The sequence below is a fragment of the Haplochromis burtoni genome, unplaced genomic scaffold (genome assembly GCF_018398535.1).
Source record: "Haplochromis burtoni strain Fernald_Lab_line unplaced genomic scaffold, NCSU_Asbu1 Contig_10, whole genome shotgun sequence".
In the NCBI taxonomy this organism is placed as follows: Eukaryota; Metazoa; Chordata; class Actinopteri; order Cichliformes; family Cichlidae; genus Haplochromis; species Haplochromis burtoni.
Genome location: NW_024582371.1, coordinates 1,239,007 through 1,259,678, shown reverse-complemented (window position 1 = coordinate 1,259,678; position 20,672 = coordinate 1,239,007). Strand labels below are relative to the sequence as shown.

Below are 20,672 nucleotides of genomic sequence, written 5' to 3'. Positions count from 1 at the left end.
GTAGAAGTCTCTCATCCACATCATGTCTGGCCACTGTAGAGCTGTATGGGGTGGTGGCGAGCTGCTGTCTGTCGAGTTGCAGTGGATTTTGACCGCTGAAATCTGTTTTCAGGTGGAGTGGCAGAGAAACGAGGATGTGATCGACCCAGCGAGTGACCCCAATTTTGTCATCACGCCCGACCATAATCTCGTCATCAAAAAAGCCCGGCTGGCCGACACCGGCAACTACACGTGCGTGGCCAAAAACATCGTCGCTCGCCGCAAAAGCACCTCTGCCGCGATCCTTGTCTATGGTAGGTGACGACTTCTTTCAGCAGATGTCAAAACTGTGCACAGAGACTAGTGCCGGGGTCCGGGCTCGATTGAGCTTCCAAATATACAAACGCAGAAAACTGCTCGGATGAATCCTTTTAAGCTTGCACGCCGCTTCCCTTGCCCCACATTTCCACATTAACCTTTGCATGCTGCTGCACGGAAGATGTGTGGGCGCAAGTCTCCCGTCAGCTCTTCATACTGTTACATTCAGAGTTTACAGTGTAGTTTTTTATTATTACACTGTGTTTCACATATTTGACATATGGTGACAAATTGCATACATCAGCTCTGTTTTTCAGCAGCGCAAGAATTACACTTTCATAAATCACTACATAAAGAGAGAGTGGTGTATCTGCACATTAATTACCACAACTTAAAATGTTACTGGCAGCCATTCTGCCAAAGCTGGCAGTCTCTGATGTCGAGGCTGCCATCTTCCTCCTCTGTAGTGGATCCAGTATGAGAAGAGAAATTGAATTAACAGCAAACTGTAAATAATGACTTGGCTTGATAAGCAGACTGGCCTTTATTAAAATGCAGAGAAACAGCATATTTACTATCACAGAGGGTTCCACGGCTACTGGCACTACAAAAGTTTTGAATACATTACAGCCTGGCGTAATTCTCAGCTCCACGCGAACAGAAGATGGAAATCACGAGGGAACGATTGATGAAAACAACATTGAGAATAATAAATGGATAATGTGACACAATGCCTGACACGGGGTGTGTTCTTTTTATTTATTTTTTTTAGTTAAGGCTGCCAGAGAAAGATGATACTGCGATGCACTGTAGGGGCAGAGCAGCAGTTCTTGTTTATTATCTGACACATCAGCTCAGAAAACACAGTGCATGCCACAAATAAGAGGCACTACCTGTTCATTTTCTATATTTAAATCGTTCTTGTTTTTTGATACCTGTGTAATATTGTAATAGGAAGTTATATAGATTAGGTTTACAAATAAATTCCACAGAATGGGCAACTTGGGATGTACGGTGGGGTTTTTAAAGCCTTTGAATTTGCTGTTTGACCATTCAACCAAAAAATGAAATGTGCCAAACATGGTAACAGCTCCATGATGGTGCCGTTGCAGTTCAAATAAAGCAATATCAAAAATAAAAGGCGGTAAATAGATAAATACTCGTAAATTAAGTAGTGAAGGATAGACGAGGATGGCATTAGTGATCGCTAAACATAATCCACTGACTCATAATAATGCAAAATGAGGACTCTATTCAGTCCTGTGGAAAAACTAAGTACACCCTTAATGCTGTTATAGGGTAATTAGCAGCCAGGTGCTGCTAATCAAATGCACTTAATTAAAGGACCATCAGCAAGTGTGAGCGCCTCAATAAAAGCAGAACCTCTGACAGTTTGCTGGTCTGGAACATGCAGGTGTGTTAACACAGAGTCTTCCTGGGAGTGGACGTCCCAATAAATTCAGCCCAAGGTCAGATTGTGTAATGAGAAGAGAGAAAAACTTCTTCTTTTTTTTTAATTCAAGAGCTACATATCAGATTCTGCAGTCAGTATAATTAAAGAAAGACTGGGAAAAAAGGCTCATAAAAGTGAAAAAGAGTATGGCAGCACGACCAAACCACAAGACCTCTGCAACAATGTTCTTTAGATCAATGATGTTTGGTCATAATGCACAACGCCACATATAGTGAAAAGCAAACACAGGTTATCAGCACAAATACCTCCTACTAGCTGTTGAGCACGGTGGTGGAGGGGTAATGTTTTGGACTTGCTTTACAGCCACAGGACCTGAAACCCGTGCAGTCATTGAGTCAAGCAGGAACTTCTCTGTATACCAAAATAATATATACAAGCCATCTGTCTGACAGCTAAAGCTTGGCCTGAATTAGATCATGGCACGGGACAATGATCCAGAGGAGAGCTGCAAGTCTATAACATGTAGGCGAGACTGATGAAGTCATACAGAAAACAATTATGTAAAGTTACTGCTGCTAAAGGTGTTTCAGTGACTGAATCATTGGGTGTACTTAGTTTTTCACAGGAATTCATGGAGTCCTTTGAATCGGTATCTTTTCATATGACTTTATATCTTATCATGAAATTATGTTAAGATGAATAGTTGTATAATGTAAACTTGCTGTATGGTGGAAAAATAACATTTGTCTCAAAAGAAAACTATGAGGACTTTTAAAAATATGTGGAAGATGCCCGTCTGTATAAATCCTCATTGAATTTTGGCTTTTAGGATGAAATCCCATTAAGAAAACATGACCTGAATGTGGTTTTAGAGTCTTTGTGCACCAATTTAGATGAATTCGAGTGAGAGAAAAAGTGTTTGCATGATTTTAGTTAATGAACATAATCATCAAATCAATATTTAACAATAAAAGCATAATAAACAGTAAGTGAGCCAAGTGTGTTTCAGATCTTTGTCAAAAAGCTTTCGTTTTATTAGGTTAATTCTCTCTTCTTTTTTGTAATTCAACAAACCCAAAGGGGGTCCGAGCGTTATGGCTTTAAATGCAGCTGCAAATTGAGTCGTGCATTTTCACACAAAAAATGTGTTAATTTGGAGCATGCAGTCAGAACACATTATCATACATTCCTCTAAGCCTCCAGCATAAAACTAAAGAAGCACAATTATTCCTAATTGATTAGCTTGTTGTTAAAAGATGTAAAGAAGCAATCTAGGGCTGAATTAACTGTGAAGGCATGACCATACGCACTCTTTTTTTTTTTTTTTTTTTTTGCCTTTCTTGTGTTGTCAAACAATGATTTCCACGCAAAGACCCAGAAAGTTGGGAACAAATTGCTGAGTTGCTTGCATGTGCAATTTTATTTGTTTCCATCACACTGTTTGCTTGATGACGTTTATTACTGTCGCAGCACTGGTTTAGGATGATAGAGGGTTTTTAGCTAAACAAAAAACCTCAACCAAACAAAAGAAACTCTTGCTGCTTTTCACTTGCGTTGCTCTGAGTTCAAGAGAAAAAAAATCAGTTAGCTGAAGGTACCACAGTCTACTGTGCTAGTTAATCTAGCTATATGTAGCAAGTCATAATAACTGCTACTTTTCAAAGGGGGTTCAACAGGGGGCCAGAGATGCATTTTAACGAGGCCTGGCTGGTGTGACTGCACTCTGTTCTAAGAGGTAATCAGGGGCCGAGTTGCCTGGCAATTTACCTCGCCGTGGCGGGCAATCAATCGCAAAGAGAGGGCAAGGAAATGATTCAGCCACGACGAGCAGAGGGGAGTGTTAGGGGGAAATTAGGAAGGGAGTATGTACAGAGAGAGAACGACAGTGCTGTTCAAGTCAATAAATCAGGAATGTCTGAGGAAACACGGTAGATACAGGATGATTTGATGTAATCGCCTGGCATGATTGAGAGACATAGTACCAATTAAGTTGCAATGGATGGTTAAAGTTTGCTCTGACAAGTGGCGGTAATAACAGAAATTCAGAGTTTTTTGAGTTTCTCGTCTTAAAAAAAAATAAGAGGAATGAATTATACAGCGGTGGTCTCTCCAATTCAAAGATAAGCCTACTTGATTTCGTTGAATGATATGTTGTGGTGTGAAATCAGTGGCGGACGTGTGAAGGACGCAGTCCGAATTTGCGGAACAACCGTGATGCATTTATATCTCAGCAGTGTGTTGGCAGTTCCCAGGAGGAGACGTTGTTGTTGGTTTAGTTGCTTTTACGCATGTATGATTGTGACAGTGTGGTTTTAAATTGAATGGCTTTACAATTATGTTGTTATATCCTCGTATTATCTCTGTGAAATTCAGAGGGGAGATTCTGATATGTAACGTGCCCACGAGTTATTTCGCAGCCTTCCTCAGAGGGGAAACTGGGAAAGCGCCGTCCGATTTTTCTGCTCCCTGTTGAAGCCATTTTGTTTCCACTGCAGTTCGTGTAGCTCCAGCGACCCTTTTGCTCTCGCGCTTCCGTTTGTTCACTTTGCAAAGAGCGTAACAGCAGTCTTGATTATTCTAGTGCAGCGCGCCTATTTTTCCTTAGTGCATGTCGGGTAATCCTGGCTGCTCTGTCCCTTCATTCATCCAACCCTCCCTCCCTCACAACCTTCCTCCCCCTTTACCTCACCCCTCCATATCCCCCCCTCCTCCCTTGGCACTGGTCTGACAGTCAACGGTGGCTGGTCCACGTGGACCACCTGGTCGTCCTGCAGTGCAGTGTGTGGGCGTGGCTGGCAGAAGAGGAGTCGGAGCTGCACCAACCCCACGCCACTGAATGGAGGCACATCCTGTGAGGGGCAGAACGTCCAGAAAAGTGCCTGTGTGGCCACCTGTCCAGGTAACTCCCAGGCAACCCTGTTTGTCCTGTGGCGCTTGGCTTCCTGTGGCTTCCTTTTTGCATTTTTTTGCATCTAGAAGTCATCACTTCATCTTTATTTTGGCTGCTTTTTTGTACCAACACAGTCTATTTTTTTTTTTCTTAGATGTCAGGCTTTATTGCTTCCTGCAGTTAGACCGCTTACACTGCAACGTCAGAGCCTATTAGTCTGCACAGTAAGGCTTCATGCTAAAAGTGATTTATTATTATCGCACTTTGTTCACATACCTCTTTATCTTTTGCACTGTATGCAGACACCGCTTTTCTTTCAGAGACCCGTCTGCTTAAGGAGACACGGTTACAGCCACGTTATTTTGTCACTATTGTTTGCTGCTCAAATTATGTAGTAAATACGGGCACTAAAAAGCTGAATTATGTCGGCCTTTGTGCGATGTTTGCGTGCGAGGAGTTGAGGGCGTTTCATTTGCTTGGCCATCCTCCCTCGTGAGAGCATCGGAGAGGCAGAGAGTGTCCTGCCTGATAGTGAGCAACACATATTGATCCCTGGTAGCCTGAGATGGAAGTCAAGCTGCTTCATTTGCAGTCCCACATTAGGCCCCTGACAAAGGGAGAGATAGCAAGGGAGAGAGCAAGCTTAGGAGAGAAAAAAAAAGAGGTGTAAGGTGTAGGCAGGGATAGAGACAGGTGGAATCAGATACAGTGTAAGGAAAGCAAGAACAAAGCCCGGAGTGAGAGAGAGAGAGAACGGGGAAAGCTGAAAAAGAAGTAGAGAAAGCCTGACTGTGTGCGCAGGAGCTGGCTGTTTGTCTGCCAACAGATCAGTGTGCGGACGTATAGCTGGGGCACAGCAGCCATGCTGACCACAGGAGAAATCTCCCACACGCAGTAAATAGCAGGGAGGGAAATACAACACCCCTGGCACTGGCAGCTTTTCCCTGTCTAAAACAGAGGTTATCTTCCTCAGTGAATCAGGGTGTTGTCTTACACATCTAGCATGTAAAGACATCACTAGATGTCAAGCACGACTGTAAGTAACATGGCCTGCCTGAATACGGCGGGAGGAAGACAAAAGGGAAGCAGGGATTCATAGTCAGAGTGAGGACCTGGGTGGATTTGGAATTACTGGAGTTGGAGCAACCAGTAATTGAATTAGAGAGGTGCCCAGGGATGCTTGACATTCCTCTACAGCAAAGCGGGATACTGACCTTCATGAGCTTAAAGAAATTAATGTCAGTCCAAGCGGCTATTGTTAGGCCAACCCACCCACCCCCTTCCTCCCTCCCTCCATCTTCCTCTTGTTCCACAAAGAGAAAGTGTTTCATTTCAACTATTGGGAGTGCTGTGACAAAAATTACATTGTACTCTGTGAAGACAGTTTATAGAGATTTTGAGGGAGAAAGAACTCAATTTTTTCTCCTTTTGATGGGAGACATCCGAGCACCGCGACCCCGCTCGCACCCCTATCAGCCCTGTTGTTTGGCAACAGATGCTCGTCTCTGCCCCCTTTTGTCACTCGTTACCTGTCTGCTGTGGGGAACATCAGTGAAGCCCCCAGCTGTCTGCTGGGGAGAGGGGTTCCCCCTTCACTCTCTCCCCCCACTCAAGGCCAAGAAGTCCACCGCAGCAAAGCTTGGGGAATGATGAGCTGTTGTTTCCCATCACGAGTGGCACCGACACTCTTGTGTACTCTCAGACGTGCCTTTGAAGTTAGTCGAAGGTGAACCGACAGACAGCTCCTGTCGCTTTTGCCACCCAGCACGCACACACAAACGGATTCACTGCCCCTATGTACGCGTTTGTGTGTATACCTCTCTTTAATTAATAAAGAGCATGATTAACACACCTGCCTCAGGAAGGGGCGACAGGACAGAGCAGCCTGGCAGATGCATCACTTGTTACCGGATGAGAACTTTATTCATCCCCGTGCTTATAGCTCAGTCCGTTTTAGGAGAAGGCAACTTGAGAAAAATGAATTACATGGGAAGCTGTGACACTGCAGATAGACATGATGTTACTTATTTAGACGTAGCTGACATTTGGAGTCAGAAGTAGTGGGATTTTTTTTTTTAAGTCGGCCTTAAAAGGCAACTTTTTTTACTACACCGGCTTTGTTTTTGAGCTATGACTTAAAAATTTCATGATTTAATGCTGGTCTTGTTTCAAGAGTTCATTAATTATCTAGACAAAGTTTTTTTTTCATCATTAGTTCTCTCTAGTGCATTTAGCTCTCAGCATTAGGTCTTTGAAATGGTTTATAGAAAAAATATATTGAGTTTTTAGGTGCTTATACTGTGAAAGCCTATTATGAAGTGCAGAGATGGCTTCTTAAATTTGCTTAACTCGTCCTTTAGGGATAAGAGCCGCATGAATATTGGCTGGAAACAAATCAGTTTTAATTTGGAACCGACGGCATGCGAAGGCTTTAATTTGTCTCTGCATCCTCCAGCCGAGCCTTTATGTATTTATTGGTAAAATGCTGATGGCCATGTATTGTTCCACATTCAAAAAGTAGCACGACTCCTTCAGAGTATAGTCGCTGAGGCATATTTCACCCATGGATTATATCGACCTCCGCGGACCGACACAGACGGCCTCTTCAGTAATAAAACCCTCCACGTATCTGTTCACAATGACTCTTGTATCCGAGCTCCCACCTCTCGTCAGGAAAGTGTGAAGCTCGAGAGGCTCATCTGTATTTTTGTCTAAGTCTCCAAAGTGTTTAATGAGAGTTGGCAGAGGCCTGTGTGGCAGATCAGATGGGCTCCATGCTGGGAGAGACACAGGGAGCTGTGGAGGAGGAGGCGGCTGAGGCTGAAGCCTGAGGCTCAGAGCAGAGCATATCAACACTTGAGACAGCGAGTAGCCAAGCTATGCAAAGGCTTATCTCCATTTCGCTTTCCTCTCGCTGCCTCCTTCATTTCTTTTGTCTCCATCCCAGCATATCCCTGCAGAAGTATCCCACATAATTCTGCAGTCCATCCGTCTCCCTCTCATCGACTGCCCTGCGCTGACTTGTGGTCAGAGCCAATAGTCATGGCAAAATGTCAGATCACGCCAACATTTCCAGCAAAGACAAACATTAAACCTGAGCCAACAGCAAATAGTTAAGTCCCCGGTTTTGGAAGCGATTCAGTGACGCCCACCCTGCACGAATGAACTAAACTGTTGCTTGATTTGCGTTTGAACACCAAACAACCTGAAGAGATTTCGAACTCCTGTGAATTATTTAAATATAGCACAGATCCCTCAGGCTTGCCACAGGAGTCGTGAGAATTGAGCGAGATGGAAAATAAACAGACTCGGAGGGCTGGCGTATCCGTGCGCATTTCCGTGCACGTACGCGTCGTAGACATCCGAGTTAGCGCCCGTATGTCTGCTGTCTGCACTGCAGGCAAAAGTCTAATTCTACTCTGGGAGTAAACAGTCGTGTTTTTCTTCGTGTTTTATCATTGATTGTTGAGGCGACTCCATATTTTATCCGCGGAATAAATACAGGCAACGGAAAATAAATGTGGCAGAAAAACACATTATTTCAGTGTGAAAAGATGGTGGCCATCTGGTGACAGCCTTGCATCATTTTTAATCACTTGGTGCCATTTGGTTTCTTTGTGTTCTTTGGCGCACCCTCTTCATATCTCACTCTGTCGCTTTTTCGTCAGTTTTTGGTGGTTTCGTCAAAATCGGGGGTAAATGTTGCTTTTCTCAGTTATTGATTGCACACTACTCCTAAATAAGCAAGCAAGAAACATCTAATGTTAAGATTTCCTTTTTATTACGTTTATCAGAAATACGGGCCTCCTGGCGGGCGATTAATCTCTGTTGCGTCACCCACTTCTGTGGCTGAGCTATCAAAGCCATCCGTGGCTGTTTTGTGGTTGTTTTTTGTCCCCCCCCCCTCCGCCACCATCAGCTTGTGAGCACTGGGATTAGTGGTGCTTACACACATGTGTGTTGACAGGACAGTGGAAGCAGAGGCCTGCTGGTCTCGGTGATAGTTGTCTACCTCCTCGGGTTCCCTCAAGGACACAGAAACCGTGGGTGCTTGATGATCTCGGACTGTGTCCATCAGCGGCGATTGTCATTTTTGAACAGCAACGCTTTAAACAGGCCCTCCCACTGACCTTTAAAAAATGGTTAGATTCCTTTTGCTTCTCCCCTTGGCAACATGTCCAAACGGGCGCTTGCCACTGGGTTATTGTATTACTGTCCCTCCTCGGCGACCTGGCTGACCTGAAACCTGCGGTGCCAGATGATTGAAAATCAGCTGCGGTGCCTTTTGCAGGAGTGCTAACAATCTCTTTCTGGGGATTTGATAAGGAAAACTGTCTCTGTGGAGAACCATTTTCTTATGTGGATTCTGAGAAGAAACGAAGTATGAGGTGTGGCTCTAATTTTAGCGTTAAATCTTGACTTTGTTGTTGTTTCTCGTTGCATTGTTCTAGGAGAAAACCTTTCGCCTTTCTTGAAATGGGAGCCGTGCGCAGAGTCGGCGTTCAGAGCCAGGCCATCAAGGACTGTTTATGCATCTTCATTTTTCTTTGATTTGCCTTAGCCTTGGGCCGCAGTGCTTCTGTCTCATCCACATTCTCACTTTGTTGTCACGCCAATCCTCTTGTTTGAAAATGTCATTTGCATGGCGATTAGTCTTGCTTTTGTGGTGGGGATAAGAGAAGTAGAATTTCATCACCTCATCAGGGCAGATGTTGATCTCATCCCTTTATTTCACCGTGGTGTGGATAAACTGAGGGGTGACATAATATATTCATTAGGATGTAATTCGCTATTCAATCATTCTCATTCCCAGCCTGGATAATCAGCCCACTGGCCCACGGATGGGTCCACTCAATGCCAAACAAGGACAATTATCTGATTGGTTCTGCGCTCTCTGCCAAATGGATCTGACTGCAAAAAAAAAAGGACCCAAGCTGTGTCAGCATCCTACCACACACATATGCTCTTGCACAAAAATAGTCTCTCATTCTGTGGTTGTCATTTCCGGACACGCACTCGGACCGACACATAGACTTGTGTGGGAGCAGGGTTTAATTCACCCTGTGCGCTCGCGGTGTTTTTCTATCTCAATTCTCCAATTGGGGATTTGCTTGCGAAGCAAATAAAATCATTAGTTGATACAGTTATGCAGTAACAGGTACCCTCGCCCTCAGTAACATCTCACTTATGTTTTATTAACCAAAGCTTCATGACCTGCAGTGGGTCAGAGCTGCTTTCTGCAGGTCATGCCCCCTGCACTCTTTATTGCTAGGATTAATGAGCACTAAGGTTTCCTTGCCCTTAGGTCAGCCAGGGGAAGGGTTGCTGCTGTCATAGAGGTGTGCATTTACTGCGTGTGTGTGTGTTCAGGTAATTCTCGTCTGGTCCCCTTCACCCTTACATTTGGGAGAGAGAGAAAGAGTGAGACAGTGGTGTTTTTTTTTTCCTTTTTTTCCCCCATGAGAGCTCATTATTGCTCTTTTTCCCATTAGCCCTATAGTAACCTTCCCCAGACCTGGCGCTGTGTCACTCTCAATATTACTCCCGGCCACCGCCCGCACCAGCCGCAATGCCAAATTACCCCCACCTTTGCAAAATGGCCTTCCTCTCTGTATGTGGTAAAGCTGCTGATATTTCTTACAGCCAAGCGTGCTCCGAACTATTACGGGCCCATTTCCATTGTGCTCATTGTGGGCTGTTTGAAGTTATGGTCAGGCTGCAGGTGTAATGTACTTTCTCTTCTTTTCAGAGTAATACCACATGTATTTTGTCATGCATTCGGATGCACTTCAGGCAACACCGCAGGCGCTATATTAGCATCTTGACAAAGAAATCAAACAAGGGTGAGATGGTTCCTTCTCTCAAATGTTATATTATGTTGTGCTGGGTGTATGAGAAATCTGAAACTTATATTCTTGCGTATGTATGGACCGCTTGGTCAGAGGTTACTTTTTCCCCCTTGGTTTGTTGGCAGCTTGGTTTACCAGGCCGCACTTGCACCAGTGGGGTTAAACTTAGTTGCATCTGATTTCCATGCTGAAAATAAACAAAGAGAACAGAATAGAGACAATATGGCTCTCCTCAGCAGCTCTACACGCTTCGGTTTCTCTGTACAGCTGCTGGATTTGAGTGTGTGCAAGTGGATTTGCATGTCTTTAAAAGGTTTTCATTACCAGGTTTCCATTTTAGATTTACACAGGATGGCAACAGAGTGTTGAACCACTTGTTCTCGTCTCGCACGCAAATACACAGATAGTTTGGCGCCACCGTTTCCACCAGTTCACGTTGTTGCTGAAAAAAGGGGAGTTATGGCCCGGTTTATTGTCGAAATAAATTGTTTGAAGAGAATTCGTTTGCGTTTTAGCTGCTGTGCATGTGTTTCACCACTGTTATTTTTATTTTTTATATTGTTTTTTTCTAGTGGACGGAGGCTGGAGCGAGTGGAGCAAGTGGTCAGCATGTGGCGCAGACTGTTCGATGTGGAGGAGCAGAGAGTGCACCCAGCCCTCACCTGGCACAGGGGGCAAAGACTGCCAGGGGCTTGATCTCCAGTCTCTCAACTGTACCAGCGAGCAGTGTCCACAGAGTGAGTGCACCACCACCCACGCACCACAAGATAACTCTCACTCTTCAACTCAGTGAAACAATACAAAACATCTACTTTAGATATGTTTTTTTTTTAGCCAGTTTCTGGCACAAGGATCAGTAGATGGTTGTTTTGTTATGTATTTGTGTATTAAAACTGAGCTGATGAGTGGCAAATGAACATTTTAAAAACCAATAAATGCACTCAAAACAGCATCTGAGAGCTTTTGCTAGATTATACACTGTTAATTTAAAAAAAAAAAGAAGCATGCCACTCAAGGCTGAAGTGGAAAAATTTATTCAAAGGTAAATATTAAACAGGGTTCAGTCTCACAACCTCATCAGCTATAACAAGTAGATCACAAACAATACAAAGAGAACAGGTGTACAACATTAGCATCAATTAGCCCCTCAGGTAAATGCTAGAAGGGAATAGGGGGGAAAGGCTTTTTACTTGATTTTTTTTAAAAAACATTTTCAATTTTGGGGGGAAAAAAAGGATCCTCTTCCTCATCCTCTTCCTTTTATCCGATCAAACGCTTGAAGCCTCCTTTTTGTCATAGATGTCGAGTTCATCTTACAAAGGGTTCGTGAAGGAAAGGTGTCCATCTCATTAAACACTCGTACAGACAAAAGATTAATCTGCAGCCCACTGCTGGCTCATCCCCACCTGTGTGACCTTTTCAGATGATCATTTCTAATTATCATTGGGTAATGTACCTTCTTTCCTACCTTGCATATTGGTGCCGTGTTGCTCTATGACCTGTTAATAAAACCAGGAATAAAAGCATCTCTCCTCTGATTACAACACAACCTATCAATTACACTGGTGCATTTAAAATTGGGATTAATCTCATATTGTGCGTATATTAAAGCGTAGGGGAATGCATGTGCACTTTTCTGTTTAATTCAAGCCAGATTATACTGTGGTGCCACTCCCCTGCGTGTCATTAATAGGGCATGTGCATACTGTCAGGATGAGAAAGGGCAAGGCTCATATGGCCGGAGACGGCAGCTGAGTGGAAAAGTGACACCACGGGGTCCTCTGCAGAACAGATGGACATGAAGGGAGAGCTCTGTCACTTCCTACAGATATCAAAGACAGAAAGATACTGCATGTTGCCCACAATGAGTCTCTGGGTGGCGTCTCATAGAGAAAATGTTATAAATAGTGTGCTCTCTGGCTGATCTGCATGGTAAACACTGAGTTTTAATGGGGATTCAGTTGACATGGGCCACTGAATTAATAAACTGAATTATGTATTTTGCTGTGATTGATGTGATCAAATAGACCGATGCTTGGCTGGCGTGGATTGTTTGGAATTGCATGCGAATGCTGCATTGTGTGCTGCATGTGTTAGTGCAACGCAAGCAAGTGCACGTATGTGCGAGTGTCCACCGATAGCCGGGTTTGGCTGGTGCAGTGAACCAGGGAGTTCAGTCAGCCCATCATCAAAGGTCAGCAGCTCCTCCCAAGAGAAGCAAGATATATACACAAAGATGCCAGTCATTGTTCTTCTCACACACACACACACAGTCGAGCAAACGCACACACAGAGTCACTCAGTATTTACACTGACAGAGCAGAGCGGAGCGCCGGCCTCTGAAGAATGCCTGTCCCAATCTGTTCCCAGCAGATGTGTTTCCATAGACAATTGCTGTGTGAAGTATTATAATAAGCAAAATAGCAAGATGGTTTTGGCTTGTCAGCAACTCCCATACTTCAACCATGTCTGCAGGCTATTAGCTGAGATGGAAAACTCCCCCTCCTTGAAACAAAAGGCACCCTGCTCTCCCAGCGCAATCTAACACAACAACTGCACAGTGAACCACAGTCACTCTGCGTCTGAGGACCTCACAGACACGTCTAATCTCCCTCATTAAGCTAGAAATGAAACGCGTTCGATGAGGTTATTGTTTTTAGATGTACATGAGAATAAATGTGCAACACAAAGCTGGAAAAGCAATCTGACCCAGGAAGGATCATTTTCATAAAACAAACAAGTGAAGCCCAAACATATACTCTATGCAAAATCTACGCAGGGGGAATAATAAATATGCGGGCAGCATGGCAGAACCAAAATGGGAGACAGGTGTTAGAGGGCAGAGAAAGGATAGTGGAGGGAAAATAATGGTGCTCGTTTTCTCAGGCGCAGGGAATTAGGACAACATAAAAACAATTATTCGGCTTAATGTGTGTAATGAAGGCAATGAACTTAATTTGCAGCAGCATCCCATTTTGGGATGTGTCACAAATTATTGAGCAAAACACATCAAACTGTTAATTTATCTTCAGCCTGTTCTTGTTTTGTTTTTTTTTGTTTTTTTTTTGTATTTTTTTTTTTTTATTTCAGAGCTAATTTGGCGGCGCGGAGGCTGAGATTGTCCGTCACCGCTCTGTTTGTCAGAGCGGGGTCACGGTGCTTTGTGAAAAATAGCCGGACATTTATTTTGGGCCATATTTCACTGGAGCCTGCTGAGGGATGGGACGACTGTATTGTGGAGATAGTAATAGTCACGTTCGCGTTGAGAGTTTTAGTAGCCATATTTCCCTGACCTTAAGAACTCCTGTGTTATTCATCTTCGGGCGAGTGACTAGGATTGGCCATGGGATGAAATATATTCTCAGGTGTCCTGATAAATGCCCGGGAAAGAGGCGCAGGAGGCTCCAAAACTCTTATTTATCAATGCAGGAGAGAGGGGGGGGAAAAAGCAGGCAGAGAGAGTGGAGGACTATCAGGTGCGGTCATTGTGCTGACTGTCAATACAGCCAGAGTCCAAACTTCAACAGGAGCCAGATACACCGCCTTAGAGGAGATGAATTATACCGGCCCATCTCGAGTCAGAAACTGATCCCCTACCAGCCAGCCCCGGAGCGAGTCTGAGAAGCTGAAGCGAAAGCTCGTGGAGACGGGCGCAAAGAGAGATTGGCCTGAGGTCAACTCTGAAAAAAGCTCATCTCATCCACAGATTATCCTCAGGCGGGTGTCACTCATGACGAGAGGTCACACACAAAGAGAATCAAAAGTTTTTGCCAGCAATTAAGTCAAGTGGAAATGAAAGATGGAATGACTGATGGCGGAGAGGAAGAGAGTGTAGTGCGATTGGAAAGAGAGAGTGTGAGAGAGGGGGCATGTTAGAGAGGGACTAAAGTAAAGCCCATCCAATTATAAAACCTGATTAGCTATGTCAATTAAACTGTGATGGATGTCCTTTCAATTATTGGCTGGCATCATGAAAATCAATGAGTGGGGCCAGGAGGAGCTGAGAGCAGTTGTTGGTCAGGGTTGTTGTGAGCATCGGGATCGTTTCGCTAGGACACCTGGCGGGTCAGATAAAACTTCACTCAGCGATGCTCTGATAAGCCACCAGAGATTACAGCCAGAATAGAGAGAAAGGAAAGAAGGAAGAGCTGTTTGATTGACTGGCTGGCTTTATTGTCTGGGCGCGAGGGTGCTGGGAAAAGGGAAGAGTCGAGATACTGGATCTTTGCATCCGAGGTTAGCCAGTTGTCTTTGGTGTGCCCTTAGCAAGTAAACAGCAACCGGCCAATCTAAGGCTATGTTTATCCAATCAGCGGAAACCAGCTGGCTCGTCTCCTCACTGACGGGTGTTGCTTTGTCTTTAGTCAAACTACACATCTCCCAGCGGACTGCAGCACAAGAAGTTCAAATATCACGGCATCATCTGGCCTTTGGCTCGCCAAGACAATTGGATTTGGGAACTCTAATGAGAAGTTCAGCCAGAGTCTCTCTCATCCTTTTGTTCTTTCTTTCTTTTTTCTTTTTTTGGAGCTCATTGTGAAAGGGAGGGAAAGTTTAGCCAGGCTTCTTGCAGTTAAGCACCTCGGTGCTTCTCTAAGGAGAGCGAGGCAAAGGCAGGTAAATGGACAAGAGGAGAGGTGGAGGAAGGTTGAATGCATCAGATAAGAGTCCTCATGCTTTAAGTGTGTTATGTGCAGGTGTGCTACGTAGCATCACAAACAAAACACACAGTCTCGTGTTTATCTTCAGCCAGTCATTCGCGATCGATTACATGTCAAGAGATCTCTGGCATTACGAAGAGCTGCCATAGAGGTTGGCTGCATATAATCCGCTACTTAAAGTATCAGATTGTACTGAGATAATCACCCATGAAATAGATTCTGGCATTTCTCTTAAACACTTGGGTATGTCAGGCAGCTTTGTCCAAAGATGGATTTTTCAAGGCAAAAGGAGAGGCAAGGACAAATTGATGTAAAGAGATGAATAGAAATGAGAGCTGCAGACAGAAAGGGAGCTTATTTTTTTCTCCCTTTCTCTCTCTCGTCAACTTTTAGCGCTCCGCTAATTCAATTGTGGCGTTCTCGTGTCACAGATTTACAAACACCAATTAAAACTTGTCAAATCTGCGTTTCTAAGGTTGAGCGCGGCTCCTGTCATGCAGTAGGATTACACAGTGGTGACAGCCTGGAGATATTTATCAAAAGATGACAAACCTAATGGTAATCAGGTTGATTTTGACACAAACCTTTTGGACGTGTTACTGCTGCTCATTGCTGAAATGCAAATCCCACATGCTGTCAGTCGCAGGCACACGCTGTCTTCGCTTTAGTCTTCTTTAATTCTGCGTTTTCTTTCTTGTACACTTGCTCCCCTCGCGCTCCCTGCTCCTGTTCTCCTCCTTTTGTTGTCAACTCACCACATGCCAGCCTGCAGTGCTTTAACCTTTGCTGTTGTTCTCCATCCCTCAAAGCTGCGCTGTTCAGCGCGTCCCCTCCTTGACTGTGTTCAGTTGACAGCGCTACGCCCCCGTGGCTCACCAGCACAATGGCCCTCCACAAAGGCCCCAGGAGCATCCTCCACCTCCACCACCAAATTCCCCCAGCCCCGGGAGACAGCCGTGGCAAATCCCATTCTGCTGCAAAACACATACTTGCACACAAACACACACACACACACACACACAAGTGCATAGACAGAAACAAGCAGACACATTGATGTTTGTCTCAGCTTGGCTGTCAGCTTCATACTGTACTTTTGGGAGAAAGACACTCCTGTGCATTTGTGAGACAGGCAGTCAATACGAGGAGTTAGAATTTCATAAGCAAATGCTTCATTTTTTCCCCTCTCTGTTTCTCTTGGGGTGTTGTGTGCTTAGAGAAAGAGAGGTAAAAGAACATGCTGGCCTAAGATATATTTATCCGGTGCAGAAATGAAAAAATGTGACAGTGAAACGGTGAAAATCTGCTTCAGAAACTGCTTTTTCCTGTTTAGCTTTTTTCCCCCACAGCTTGACATCGAGACCTCAGAGTTTTAGAAATTCTGGCCTGCAGTATTTGATAATGTTGGCTCCCTTAACTTTTTATGAAGGCGTCAAGCAACATTAGGTGGCAGCGAAGGAATGCTTCATGCCATTAAACAGGTCCTCGAGTGAGACCTTTGCACAGAACATGTTGCAGCAGCTCAAAATGACATTAACACTGAACACCAGAGGGCATCCTCCAGTCTTGATTAGTAATTTTTCCTCCTCTTCTTTCTTTCCTCTTTTTGTCCTCCCCTTTGCAGCCGTGAGCGGAGCTGAGGATGTGGCACTCTACGTGGGCATGGTGGCCGTGGCCCTGTGTCTGACCCTGCTGCTTATTGTGGTCGTCCTGGTCTACAGGCGCAAGAAGGAAGGCCTGGATGCCGACGTGGCCGACTCCTCCATCCTCACCACTGGCTTCCAGCCCATGGGCATCAAGCCCAGCAAGCCAGGTGTGTGGGCGCCGCGGTCACGCAGGGCTCCCCCCCACAGCAGTAGGACACTGTTCTTTGTTCCGCTTTCGTCTGTCCGTCGTCGCCACAGTGACTGTGCCGCACTCATCTACATGTACCACCGGTGCTGTTTGTTTGTGGTTGTGGAGGTGGCGCGAATGTGTTTTCAGTGGATTGTGGTCTAAGCGAGATTTATTATGTTGCGTGTGTGTGGTGCACGAGCTGTTTATTTGCCTGCCTGACACATTATGTTTCGCCAGCACCTTATTGTCAGGAAATGTACCCACTCTGTTTACTGCCTGTGTGGAGCCTCAGAGGTTTAACAGCGAGTAATAGAAATACAACTGTCTGAGTTGGATGGAGATGGGGGACTGGGTTGCTGTGTCTGTGATTCAGTGTGAGAGGGGGGGAAAAAAAGCCTTTATATATTCTGGATGCTAAGCTGCATCTGAGTTCTGTTTGGAATTGATTGTGTGGTTGCTAAAGAGACAGACCGTGATAGAGAAACGGAGAGAGAGAGAAGATGGGAATTGACTGGCTTTGACTGGAATTTGTGTTTGTGTATTGTCGAGAGTGTGCGCGCGCGTGCGAGTGCTCTTGTTTTCTGCGCCATGTGTCTTCTTTTCTGTGTTTGTTTCGGTTTTCTGTGCAGCTCGCAACAGCTTTAGAGAGTGCGAGGTCTGTCTCTGTGATGTAGGGACCCCTTCCCTCCACTCCCCTCCCCAGCCTTCCTCCCACCACTCTTTGAGATTCACACGTTTGCTTTTGTCTTTTGCTGTTTTTGCTTTTTTTTTTTTTTTTTATCATCTAAACAGAGAACTCCCATTTACTCACCATCCAGCCTGATCTAACCACCACCACCACCAGTTATCAAGGCACCCTGCGCTCTCGCCACGATGCCACCGGGAAGTTTTCGATGACCAACGGGCCTCTGCTGGACCCGCTTCCCAACGGCTCACACACCTTGCACAACGGCAAGCTCAACTCTGACGCTGCTGCCGAGTTTGTAAGCAGGCTCTCCACCCAGAGCTACTTTAAAACGCTGCCCCGCGATGTGGCCAACACCTCCTATGGGACCTTCAACTTCCTAGGCGGCAGGCTGACTATCCCCAACACAGGTAGGTTCTTCATTAAGGTCTATTTAGGTTTCATTCCAACTCTCACACTGTTCAGATCAATTGTTTTGGCTTAGAAAACAAAAACAAAAAAAACTTCCACTTAAGCTTTTGTTCACGTATTGTAATCACCTGTAAACAAAAAAGCTCACTGTTGCTACATGTCTGTTATTGTTGTAAACAGAAAGTCATATTTATTGGCTATTTATTGGAGGCTTTGGTTGATGTCATATTGCATCATAATGCTCCCTTTTCTGAGACCAAATAACACCAGTGCAGTATATTACTGGGCCTTAATGTGTGTTTTCAGAAGAAATAATAAGGTTAACATCAGGAGGAAGTATTTACTACCCGGGGCAAGTAGTGTGGGGTTACCAAACAGTTTTCTACCCACCTGAGGCTCTGCTGCTAACTAGGGTGGTCCCCCTGAGAACCTCGTACCCTCAGGGGATCTTTTTCTGTTTGCTTTCCAACCACCGAACATGATGTATTATCCTGACTAACAAATCCTTCGTGCCCACATTACCAGCGCGTGCAGGCCTGTGGCTAATGGTTTTCAGTAAACCATAGCCACACTGCAGCCAATTTGACATAAAATGGCAGGGAAACACAGGTGTTACTAATCACATTAATAAAGGCTTTGTGCCTGAATGAAACAGAACCTCTGTTAATGGCATTAGTATGTGTGTTTCGCCAACATTTTATGGAAAAAAGCTGCTGTGAAATAGGCCTATTTGGATCCGCTTTGGTTGTTGTGGCCTTTTGCTTTCTTGTAATCCTATTCCAGCCTCTCTGCATTTTCTCTCTACATTGCTGCACTGTTTGTTTGGATGCCCTAGGTAGCTGAGAGGAAATGCTAGGGAAGATTTTTTTTTATATTTTGCTTTGCTGAGTCAAAATTCCATTATATTTCCTCTGCTGCATATAAAGGCTTAAAGCCTGGACCAATTTCCCTGTTTCTATCATTTTTAAAGCTAACATCAAAGTTCTACTATAATTTCTATGCTGGTTTATTTATATATCTATATATATATAGATATATAAATATTATGTATACATTTCCAAATTGCTGTGCCACTCACCACATGAGGGGCATACAAGGCATAGACCAATAAATGTACATTTGAGTCACTCAAAGGTTCCCCTTATGTGCTTGTGAGAACTTGGCTAAAGTAGGAGCTAAAAGGACACAAATGGTGGACCCTGAGAACTTTGATACTTTCTTATTCCTTAAGTGTAAAAGTGCAAAAAAAATGGGGAATTACATCAAAAGAAATGAAAGTTATGACAAGAAAAAAAAAGTGAGTGCAAAAAGTAACATTGAAGAATTTAAAATGCATGCAAGCTGCAAGTTCTACAGACATGCAGCTTGCATTTTATTTAAAGGTTGCTCTAGAAATTGATCTTCACCTCAGTTCAGTGTTATTTATATAGCACCAAGTCACAACAGCAGTCATCTCAAGGCAATTTATACTGTAAGGTGACGACACTACAGTAATACAGAGAAAACACCAGTATTAAAATATCACCCTATGAGCAAGCACTTAGCAACAGTGGGAAGGAAAGATTTCCTTTTAACAGGAAGAAATGTCCAACAGAAGAAGGCTCAGATAATGGCAGCCATCTGCTGTGACCAGTTGGGGATGACGGGAGACGGGACCTTCACAAACCTACTATTATTTTTCAATAGCTCAGTTTAAACAGTAATTAACGTTTTGAATTTATCCTAAAATCAAATGTCAGGTGTTGGAAATGATCAGAAGGTCTGATCAGAAACCCGTTGTGATGTGGTTGCTGCCTCTCTATAGTCTGTGTTATTACGTCTCTTTGGTAACATCATTTGGATGGATGAAGGCTCACGCTATCGTCTATTATTATTTATTACCAAAGATGCAGTAGCTGGCTGAACTAATAGCACTCCATACATTATTTCTTTGTTAGCTCTTTGTGACAACAGGCAACTGTGCTGCAGACATAAGGTGCAGCAGACTATCTGTCAGTCTCGAGAAGTTGATTTTGCCCTGGAGGTCCATATAGCGGCTGATGCAGAATGACAGTCACAAACACTGCACAGAGAACAGCTAACCCACCACTCCGTATGTTTCTCTGTTTACAGCTCTTGGCTTCTTCGTAATAAGAAGTGAAACCTCAAACTTGAAAGCAATTTCCACTTTACTGCTCCCAAACTTATAAACGTGATTCATAAAAGTGGAATAAAAAAACAACAACTTTGGACTGTAAAAACAGTTGTTTTATTCGGGCCCTGTATTGTAAGTTTGTGTCATGCAATGGCATCTTTAATCCTCTGTAGGATGTTCCTCTGTTTACAGCTATACTTTAAGCTCACAAAGAAACATGATCTAAACAATTTAACATCTGCTCTGTGTTTGGAAATGCTGCGGGAGCGAGTTGGCTTTATATGTTTTATTACACCTGCTTTAGTGTCTGTGACTGGACATTTGCAAGGAGAATTGAACAATAACGGCTCAGTCCCATAAACATTACTGTCTTGTTGAAACCCACTGCACACTATTCAGCCTTAAAACTCATGTTTCCTAATAGGTTCATGCCAGGACAGCCATGAAGTGCACAGGCTGTATTTCTGCATGGGATACAAATTAGTTTCCATCAGTTAT

The 20,672-nt window shown here is 44.2% G+C and overlaps 1 protein-coding gene across 3 annotated transcripts in view; it reads left to right on the top strand.

The window, feature by feature from the left end:
• unc5a (unc-5 netrin receptor A) overlaps nucleotides 1–20,672 on the top strand; it is a 155,807-nt gene that overhangs the window by 114,590 nt on the left and 20,545 nt on the right. The window contains exons 1-5 of one of the 3 annotated variants that reach the window (XM_042228859.1): nucleotides 11–293; nucleotides 4,443–4,610; nucleotides 11,023–11,187; nucleotides 16,733–16,921; nucleotides 17,737–18,039. In XM_042228859.1, coding sequence (XP_042084793.1) covers nucleotides 23–293; nucleotides 4,443–4,610; nucleotides 11,023–11,187; nucleotides 16,733–16,921; nucleotides 17,737–18,039 — 1,096 coding nt within the window. In that variant the 5' untranslated portion in view covers nucleotides 11–22. Of the gene's footprint in view, nucleotides 1–10; nucleotides 294–4,442; nucleotides 4,611–11,022; nucleotides 11,188–16,732; nucleotides 16,964–17,736; nucleotides 18,040–20,672 lie in introns of those variants that run through there. The other 2 variants (XM_042228854.1, XM_014335367.2) reach the window with 2 other exon arrangements.